The sequence below is a fragment of the Bremia lactucae genome, linkage group LG8 (genome assembly GCF_004359215.1).
Source record: "Bremia lactucae strain SF5 linkage group LG8, whole genome shotgun sequence".
Classification (NCBI taxonomy): Eukaryota; Oomycota; class Peronosporomycetes; order Peronosporales; family Peronosporaceae; genus Bremia; species Bremia lactucae.
This window is the reverse complement of record NC_090617.1, coordinates 4,083,624-4,094,102: the sequence shown is the minus strand read 5'-3', so window position 1 is coordinate 4,094,102 and position 10,479 is coordinate 4,083,624. Positions and strand designations below refer to the sequence as shown.

The 10,479-nt window shown below is 45.2% G+C and overlaps 2 protein-coding genes across 2 annotated transcripts; both read right to left on the bottom strand.

Moving 5' to 3' along the window:
- Positions 1-3,470: 3,470 nt before the first annotated feature.
- Positions 3,471-6,101, bottom strand: CCR75_008268 (uncharacterized protein; the record flags this gene model as incomplete). Its single annotated transcript, XM_067966322.1, has 4 exons — positions 3,471-3,759; positions 3,840-5,626; positions 5,701-5,766; positions 5,831-6,101. The coding sequence occupies 4 exons, from the start codon at positions 6,099-6,101 to the stop codon at positions 3,652-3,654; spliced, it is 2,232 nt and encodes a 743-aa protein (XP_067818840.1). The 3' UTR covers positions 3,471-3,651.
- A 230-nt stretch (positions 6,102-6,331) lies between these two features.
- On the bottom strand, positions 6,332-8,245 carry CCR75_008267 (uncharacterized protein; the record flags this gene model as incomplete). The annotated part of the gene is made up of 1 exon (XM_067966321.1): positions 6,332-8,245. One exon carries the CDS (start codon positions 8,243-8,245, stop codon positions 6,332-6,334), a length of 1,914 nt encoding a protein of 637 aa, XP_067818838.1.
- Between the last annotated feature and the right edge of the window lie 2,234 nt (positions 8,246-10,479).

Sequence of the window (10,479 nt, the reverse complement as noted above, 5' to 3'; positions counted from 1 at the left end):
GCAGATTCTCATGCTGAATCTGGAAATTCTCATGCTACAATTCGCAATGAAAATTTTGCACGGAGATTTTAAGCTTGAGCTCATCCCGCCGTGGATCGAGGGTCTCGATCTGAGACCAGTTCAAAATGTAACCCATCAAGTAAAAGATCGTTTTAATAAAGCCACGAGCACAGCTTTTGGCTGTGATCGACTCCGGGACGGCAGCAAGATGTACCATCTTGCTTAAACGCTCAGCAAAAACAAGAATACCATTATTCTTATGGGTGACTTCAAAGAATCCGAGGACGAAGTTCATAGATACGGACTGCCAGCACTCTGCCGGAAAAGGCAGAGGATGTAACGGAGCACGGGATGAAGCACTGGGCACGGGATGAAGCACTGGGGTTTCTTGTTGACAAACTTCTCAAGCACGTATGTGCTTGTGGACGAACACATACTGGCGTGGCCAGTAGAAGTCGGAACTTATCGTGAGAAATGTCTTCTCCCGTCCACGATGACCACTTTTTGGTGCATCGTGGTACTCATACATGATGCGTAATCGCAGATCATTATGGGTAGGGATGATGACACGAGGTGTGTCGCCAGCAATGGCTGAACAATACAATTAACCGTTGCGCGTTGTATATCTATCTGTTGAGGATCGATACAACTTCGACAACCCTTCTAAGGATTGTTGGGATGGATCTCTTAGGTAATCCATCAACCCTGTAAGAGCCTTATCTTCATGTTAAGCTCTTCTAACGTCGTCATTTAATGTTGACATCGGAACACTTATTATTGCAACAGTGATCTTATGGTCACTGTTGCGCAGCCAGCTCAAAATAGGGCCGGCGCGAAAGGGCATCAGCGACAACGCTTAGTCGTCTTGATTTATACTCCACGGAGAAGTTATACTCCGCAAAGGAAGACAACCATCTCGCCATTCTATGCGAGAGGTGTGGACTGCTTATGGCCGTGCGTAAAGACGCATGGTCCGTATATTCAATGAACGGTCTATCTTCCAAGAGGTAGACCCTAACTTAGCCAGTGCGTATTTCATGGCAAGGAGTTCCTTATCATACACTAAATAGTTGCGTTCGCTGGTTGAAATTGACGCGATTGAAAATAGACGACGCGCTCTGCGCCGTCTGTGACATATTGCGTTAACGCACAGCCGAATGCAAAATCGCTGGCGTCAGGGACGACATGAAAAGGTCGATCTCGGTCTGCAATCGCCAGGATTGGCGATTGCATCCAGCTTTTCTTAATATCATCGAAGGAAAGCTGACAATCAGGGTTCCATGACAACTTTACGTTTTTTCTTCAACAAAGAAGAAAGATATACTGTCATTTTAGCACAAGTACGTGAGTACTTGTGCAAAAATGCCGCTAAACGAGGAACTGTTTTAGTCCCTTACATCGACTGGTACAAGCCAGTCGGTGATCGCCTTGATCTTTTTCTGAATCGCGGCATTCACCGTGTTTACCCACGATGCACCCAAGAAGAGGTATTTCGCTTGCAGCGAATATACATTTCTGCATGCAACTTGTGCTTACGCATAAGGGTAAGAACCTTTCGGACGTGGATACGATGAACTTCAACATCCGGCGTTCCGTTCATGGGTCTGCTATGAACGAAGTCGTCATCATAATAGCTCGGTACAAAATCCCGCCCCGATCTCAATAGATTGGTTACACGTTTGTCAAATGTCGCAGGGGCATTACTAAACCCCTGTGGCATGACTAGCCACTCCCATAGCATACTACTTGGGGGTGATTACTGCTGTGAGCGGAATATCTTGTTCACGCACAAGGATCTGATAGAATCCATCCAGCAGATTCATTGACGAAAAGATAGTACTCTTTGACATGCCATCAATGATTACATATTTTCGTGGTATCGGCGTTTGAGCCGGTACAGTTGCAGTATTCAGTTTATTGAATGCATGCACTATCCGCCAACCTCCTGTTGCATTGCGCACACAGAAGGTTGTAGAGCTATGTGGGAAAGTTGATTCCCTCACATGGCCCGCTGCTAAGCATTCGGCAAAGAATTTGTCGATCGCTATTACTTGTTCACGACGCAACGGCAATTGATTCATACCACAGTATTTCGAACCTGGGATAAGGTCGATTTCGTGTCGAGTGCCTTTGTCGTTAGGCAACTCGCACGGTACTGATTCAGGGAAGACATCCTAAAATTCAACTAAATCTTTATGCATATGGGTTGTTTTCAAAGACTCCCAGGATCGGGACGTAAAACGTATAATCCGAATCTTCTCATTCAGGACACTTTCGTTTATCGATGAGCTATTGAGAATCCGTTCGTTCTCAAGAAATACGATTGCCGACCGAATATTGGCCACGTTGTCGTCATCTGTGACAAGTAGGCAGATCTGCTTGACTTTACTACTACGCAGATCAGCAAAAACCGTTTCGATTATAGCGTTGGCAATCGAGTTATCTCCGAAGTTAACTTCGGAGGCGCTAATAGATCAAGTGTATAAGCGCCTACACTTGATCCATTGTTTACTAAGACATTGATTGTCTCAGTTTCTTCTTTGGAACTTATTTCCAAAGGTACCTGGGAACCTTAGACCACAGGTTTCCGGGGACTTCTTCTCTCAGAAATTATTTGGTGAATATCCTCCCCAACATCCTCTAGCTGTGGTTGCGCTACCACAGCGATATCCTTCACGATCGACTCTCCAGTCGAGCAAGGACTTTCGCACTCTCTCTTATAGACGGGCGTTCCAAATTCTCTTGGATGTTGCTTTTCAAGAAAGCATCCTTGTTTCGTACCTCTTAACTTATTCGAGTGGTTGAACTTCGACGCTGCCTGTGCTTGTGCACTTCCGTCAATAACTATGTCCACGTCACAATAGCGGACCTTCGATGTTGCATTTGCTCGTGCACAGCCGTCGGGATCTAACTCCACAATGTGCTGGGTATTCACACTGAGGTCTTGTGCAGTCATGCTAACGACCGAACCACAAGTGAGGCCATCGCACTCACTCGTACGACATCCACACGCCTGTAACGCTCAAAGACGTTCATTAGTTGGCCATGATGAACGAGAGACAATTATTAAATTGTTCTAGAAGGGACAACAGCATTGTGAAGCGAACCACCTGCTGACTTGCCGTATTCCCAAGCCTGCGTACGGAAGAATATGCACTAAGATGCACAAGGTCATGGTTTTGAGCACCATTATCTATCTCCAACTTCCAAGCTCTTTGCTTTAAAGTGACTTGGAAAGGATAGTTCAAGCACTTATGGCTTCGCTTACTTGAATTTTCGGGACGGTCTGGGTCATGATGGGATACCAGCATTCTTGTATTTAAAAAAATCTTTACTTGCACTTCGTTCTAGGACGGTTCCAACTTTTCTAAACCGCGCAAAAAAGTCAATGGAAAGCCGTCAGATAACGCCGCAGTTGGTGATCGTGCACGGAGAGTTTGGCGTTGATCTATGTAATGCAATGTGATACGCTGTAATTCAGAAATTAAATTGACTAAAAACTGCATGAAGTGAGTTTAGAAATTCTCTTCCTAAAATGTGGTTTTACTCTTTTTAAACCCATACGGCAATTTTTCGTTCAATAGTAGTAATTGTCCCGTCCTATCCTATATATTGATGTTTTGTCCTCTTTTTTAGCGCTCAGACTCATGTTTACGAGGAACTTTGCCACACTATTTCTTTCGCCTCTTTAAACATCACAACGACACATGTCACATTATCGGTCGACCGCTGATGAAAAATGGCATACTCAATAAGCGCCTACACAAAGAAAAACGAGAGAGAATCGCGCCATTAATCCACCACAAGCATCATCTAGCACAATCCACTCACTCACACACCTCAACAGCCCGTTGCACATCTTTCAATTCGACAAGTTTTCGACGAACAAAATCCACAGCTTCTTGATCTTTCAACACATCATACAATCCGTCACTTGCGAGCATCACAAACTCGCACTCGTCTGTTAATTCCGTGACGGTAAACTCTGGCGTCGGAATCACTAATGGACCTTTTAAAATATCGTTGGGATTCACCGGTAATTCCTGCGAATTGTACTCGTTCCGTGCTTTCGTGTCAATGTCATCGACCAAAGGCTCGACGAGATCAAACGACTTGAAAGGGGCGTCGCCAAAGGCACGCGAGACGGCCAATTCGCCCATAATACGTCCGTGAATCACAAAGCCGCCAGTCTCTCGAATCCGCTGCGCTTCGTCCGTTCGACTGGGTTTATGATCATTTGAAAGTCGTTCAGCTGTGCCATTGCGACTCAAGACAGTGCGCGAGTCTCCAACGTTGGCCACAAAGAGATACTTGCCCGCCACAAAGACTGTCGTGGCCGTGCTTCCAGCTTGCGGACGATCCGAGGTCCTTAAAAATTCTTCATCCGTACGTTCAAACGCATTGGTCAAGCGCTTCATGATGATTGATTGCAATTCCTCAATTGTCATTGTTAGTAAAGGTTTCAATTCACTCGTGTGCATGAAAAACGCGGTAATGAGGCTATGGTGGAGCACGTCACTCAAAAACGAAGATGCTTCGTCACCGCCATGGCCGTCATAGACAGCAAAGAATGACTGGGGATGCAATCCCAAACGACTTAATGGTTCAATACACAAGTCTTGAATAATCGTATGCGCGTCTTCCATATGTTTACGAGCGCCCATGTCGGCATGCGCTCCAAAGTCAAACCGATTGACAGTTAAACACGTTTGTGCCACGAGTAAATCGTCGCCAATTTCCAGTCGATAGGGTTCTTGATAACTTCCCACGAGTTTCATAAATGTCCCATTCGTCGAGTTTAAATCAATCAAATAAAATTGATTCGTCAATTCATCAAACCAAATTGCAGCATGTTTTCGAGAGAGTTCCCCATCACTTGTATGGATTTGATTCTCCGCAGATCGACCAATTCCTGCACCTTCTTGTGTAATCACAAACTCCGTGCCAGCTAATTTGCCACTTAATGCCGAGACCGTAAGACTTGGCAATTCTTCGTGAAACGATGTAACAAGAAAATCCGATTTTCCAACTCGAAATGCCACGTGAGGCTCGAGAGGCCATTGCATACGATCGCCCATATTTTCGTCATTTGCTTGGGTTTCCACGGGACTTAACCGCACAAACGTGTCCCCATTTGCTTGGTCGCCATTGACTAAATAGAAACGCCCGTGACTATACAGCACACGTGCGTGGTCGGTCTCTGCAAGGAGTGTATCGGCAGGTATACTTGCAATATTCTCACAAGTTTGGCCAATACCGCCTCCTTTCTCATCAAACGTAAAGCTTGTGACGGTATCTTCTTCGGTAAACGCCGTCATTTTAAGCACCACGTGGGTCCATGTGTGTTCGAGATACAAAGGCACTGGATCGTCTTCGACTTGGTCAGTAGCGAGATGATCGTCTATTTTGACCGATTCAGGCACGGAAGGCATTTCTTTCGAGTCATAAAGCTTGTCGTTTTCAACAATCGCGTTGCTGCTAGACGCATTATTGCCGGTAGGAGTACTATCGTTCTCCTTTGTCGGTGGTACATAGCTCCCGATACTGCTAGTATTGGAGCGAAGAAGGCGATGAACGCCTGATGTGCGGGCCCGTTGGAAAGAACTCGCTAATCGGACATCGGATTCTACGTGTTACAACGCGTATTAGTGTCTAAAGTCGCATCATGGCACGAAAAAGGACTGCAACATGGCCACGTACGTGGCGGTTCTAATCGCAAATGAGTCGAACGTCGACGATCCGGGTCATTCTCGTGTTTCCGTACCACTACAAACCACACGATATTGTCACAAAGGAAGAGAGTGTGCTTTAAATGGCCACACGATGTCACGTGCCTTGCATCTTGAGCGTCTGGACATCCTGCGCGTCCGCCATGGCGCGTCTTCTAGCGTGATGTTCTCGGTATTAAATCTACTCGTGGCAACACGAGAGATTCGGCGGTTTGATACTGAATCTTGCAATACGTTGCAAAGAATTGGCACTTGCGTACTAAACGCGCCCCACGAGGCGTAACAACGAGCCAAAGAAGAGTTGCAAGGTCTGCCAAGGGGCGAGGATGTCTCTGCCACTGCGGAACGAGATCGGACGCACTTGGTGTACATCACATCAGTCGGTTGTTTTTATTTTTTTTAAAGAAAACCTTTCAATCTATATATTAATTTGTTTTTCACGAACAATGAAAAATTCGCAATTTAAATACAAATTTACAGGAATACAATCGCCAAAAGTATAAATTAATTTGAATTCCATTTTGACAGACATCCGTAGGTTTACACACAACCATGGACAAACTTTTGAGGGACATTAAAATTGGTCAGGACTCGTAAGTCGCTCAATAGTATGAAGCGTCCGTAAATCGAGAATCTTTGGTCCGATAAAACGAAGACGCGTCATGATTGCTACTATCCCCTCGTCGGCGGGGTGCACCAGATGCCTCAAACTCGCTAAAGCCGCTGCTTTGAAAACTCGGGTCGCCATTGTAGTGGCTCTGGTCGTAATTACTATTCGTGGCCGCAAAACTCTCGTCGCCCATATATCTGCTCTCATCTGCCGTGGACATGCGGTATTCTGTCTGGCCGGACGCTTGAAAGCGCGTTTGGCCGTGATAATCACTTGCTGACGTCGATCGCGAGTCTTTGGGTTCAAAAAACGACTCGTCCAAAGACAAATCCGGTCGCTTTGTCGTCTTTTTCGACCCTTTTTGACCCATTCCATGCCATCCATTCGACAGATCTTGAATCGAATCGCCCCCAAAATCGCTCTCGTCCTCGGAAGCAAGATCCTCTCGATGTCGACTGTCATACTTTGATTGAAAGTGATTCCCCGAGTGACCAGAGCTATACATACTTTGACCATAAAACGACGACGACTGGGACGAGTATTGCGAATACTGACTCGTACCGTGTGAAGAATTTGTTTGCGCCATTGGTGGCAAGGACATTTGAGAATGCGCTAAAGCGATTTGGCTTCGTGGTGTCAACATGTCGAGGTTTGGATCATTGTACGTAAGTCGACCTCCATCGTGATCGTAAGGCTCCTGATCGAATTGGCTATTGCCAGGATTTGGCGGGTAATTGTCGTCACTAAACCCTGTTGGCGACATGTTGTGATTCTGATGATAATTTGCCGCCACTGTTGACGCTTGAGCCACGCCTTGAGTGTGATCGTGACGTCCTCTTTCAAGACCAGGGTCGTCGTCTTGGACCAGTTGATTGGTTTTCTTGTATACAAAGAGGGCGACCAGTAACACAAGCGCAATCGCGCCTGCCATCATTAAACCAAGCATTAACGTATTTGATGCAGTACTCGTGGCATTCGATGCTGCATCAGCTAATACGGACGCCGCGGCCGACGGCGATCCAGACGACGAAGATGATCGCGACGTATCTGCTTCTTGCTTTGAATCCGTACCATTGTCGGATAAATTGTCTTGTTTCGTAGTCTTGTCACTTGTTTTACTTGTCTTTAAATCGACTGTATTTGATTCGAGAGTCTCTTGAATCGTACTGGCATCCTTCTTCGTAGGAGGTTTCAAAGTCTGTTGGGTCTCGTTTAAATCACTTTTAGAGCCTACACTGGCATCGTCGTCCGATCCAGACTCGGGATCGATGATTTGTTTCCTCACTTTTAAAGAAATTGATTTCGGTGGTGCATTTGGCACGGGTTTCGACTCCTCTGGCTTGATTTCAACTTCAGTTGGAGGACTGGAGGTTGGCTTGTCAAAATTAGCATTGCTGTCAGCCGTGGGGATGGCGTCGGACACAGGCGCTGTCTGTTGAAGAAGTGGGGACCTTGTAAACGTAACCTCCGTGGTCTCGTCCTTTGGCTTTACCACACCAGTCGCTTTGTCTCGATTGGCGTCGCGCTTTGCAGGATCGACGGGTTTGTTAACAGGTAAAGGTTTGTCGGTAGCATCTACGTCCTTATTATTCACTCCCGGGGAAGCACTTGTCAAAGGCGCCCGTGTACTTGGTGCGTCGGTTGGTTTTAAAACCTCGGGCGTCGGTGTCGAGGGCTCTGCTGGTTCCGACGAGTCCGACGATGCATTCTGGTCAAGCAACCATGGCCGTTCTGGTCGTTGCGTCGCCAACGTTGGAACACGTCCATTATTGAGATCCTCTTTAAAATTCAAGACCGTTTCTGGATCCCCATCGCGACTTTGCACTGCAAAAATCTGTGCATTGGCCTGTGAATTCATGAGCAGTACCACCAGCACGAATCTGAGCCACCGTCGGTGGACCTGCATTGTCCAGCCTCCGGAGCCCGAAGCGTCACGCCAGCGCAACTTTCCTGGAATCTGCGCTGAAGGTTCGATAAAAACAGCTCTATTGTTCCCTGCACCAAAGTCTTGCGTAACCCTCTTGCCGGAATCAATAGCAGTCCACTTACTTGCCACTATCAATTCAAAACGAGGTTGATCACGTGACAAGGCAAACTGTAGGAGTCGTTATTTTGAGCTTGTGCGGCACTGTGCCTTTAGCCGCATAAGAGTCAGATGTAAAAAACTCGCGAGTTGCCCGTGTCATGCACACACATGTCTTGGTTCTGCACCGACGTTCTTGGAAAAAGCAATCATCGAGAACAGCTGTCGGCGCCAGTCTCGACCAATTGATACATACGGCAAGCGGCGGAATATCCGATCGCGTGATTTGTGCGTATTTGGCGTGAAACTTGGTCGCTCTCTGAGCTCGATTGGCGGCCCATTCAGTCGGTTTAGTCGGGAGGGGTGTGCAGTGCATTCTATATTGATAGAAACATTTGCTAAGATTCGTTCTTATTCCAGCTGACGGCTTTACGACAGACGCACGATATGGCAACTCTAGCGTAAAACTACATAACCTATAGATATTATCATTATATTTCACTTGGATTATTCGAGGTCCCTTACTCCAGCTCGCGTCCCCGTAGATTTCTCTTTTATGAAGCCAAAGCCTGGTAATATAGGCGATAAAGTTTAGCTTTGACCAAAAAAATAGTCATTCGCGCTAACGATCGGGACTGTTTATATTTAATAAAAAATGCTTACAGGAAACTGTGTTTGTATTTGTCAGGATAGCCTGCTATGTTATGGCTCAGCTGCGACATATAGGACGCACTGCAGCCAACGAGCTTACAATCGCACGAATTGTAAGCCTACGGACTCGGGACTATTGCGCCATATAAAGTTCAAGCATGAACAATCCAATATATGTGCATTATCGCGATTGTCTTCTGTGTGTTTGCGTGTTGACAACTTTGTCTTGCGTTAATTCTCTTTCAACATGCGACTATGTTACATACTGGTTACAGTCGAGGCTGTTTCCTCGTAGGAATAGTTTACCCAATAATTGTAAGCAGAGAAATAGTTGTTTTGACAGGGAAAAAATGATGCGTCTTTCACGAAGCTGGCTCACATACCCAGCTAGAATTTATGTGACGAGCAAAATCTGATATGCTGTAGAATTTTTGCTTGAAGCTCTAGATGTTGAGAATGTTTCACATTTGATTGAGCCAGACAAAATTTACCTTTCATTTGAAGTAGAAAAATGAAATGAACAGAAGAGCCTGTCTTAAGAAAATCCCGAGTTAATTAATAAGATTCTTAAATTATTCATTTAACTTCGTCGTTAATCGAGCACATTTAATGATTAATAAACCTTTGTAATTTAATTATTAAATGCAATTTGAGGTCCCTTTTTTTAAATTTATTATTCATATAATTTTTCTTGATGAAAAAAATCAGATACTGTAAAATAATTGAAAGCACTAAACACGTCTGAAGAAATCTCGTATGTGTAACGGGGTGTATCGTTACATGAAATTAACACTTAAAGGCTGTTAATTAATATATTATCTAAAACGTAGAGAATATTTGGAGGATATTACTCTATGTAGTTATGTTCAAAATTCTTATCCATAAATAGGTATAGACCATTTTATCTATTTCGCAGACTAATCAGCTGTAGAGATAAACAAAAGAGAGATACAGATAAGATCAGATAAGTATTCAATTGCATGTTTAGTATTAGATTATAATTAGGTTTGCATTTACAAGATAGATAGAAGAGATACTTACTTATATTAATACAGTTTTCATTTAACCCTCTTTAAGTTAGTTGCCTTAAAGAGAAGTCTTCCTCTGCACGTACTAGTGTACGTGAAATAATGTAGGGCACCACTTGCAACTGAGGCAGTGCGAAATGGACTTGTACTGAAGCAGTTCAAGTCGTAGTGCCCCGTTACAGTATGTCAGGCTGAGCGATTTGGTTTGTGCGGATTGCTCCAACGCTGTCCTTCATCTGCTGTACGGACTTGAGAAAACCCAGCGCGCCGCCATCCTGTTGCAGCCAGATTGTCTCAAGCAACTCGAGTGCTTTCTGAGCATCTACGACAGCGATTCCTGCTCGTCCTCAGGCTGAGTCGGGAGGTGGTCCTCAATGATTTCATCCACGTCTGGAATGTATGATGTGATCCGCTCGGTAGGATAGTCTAGCAGGTTGC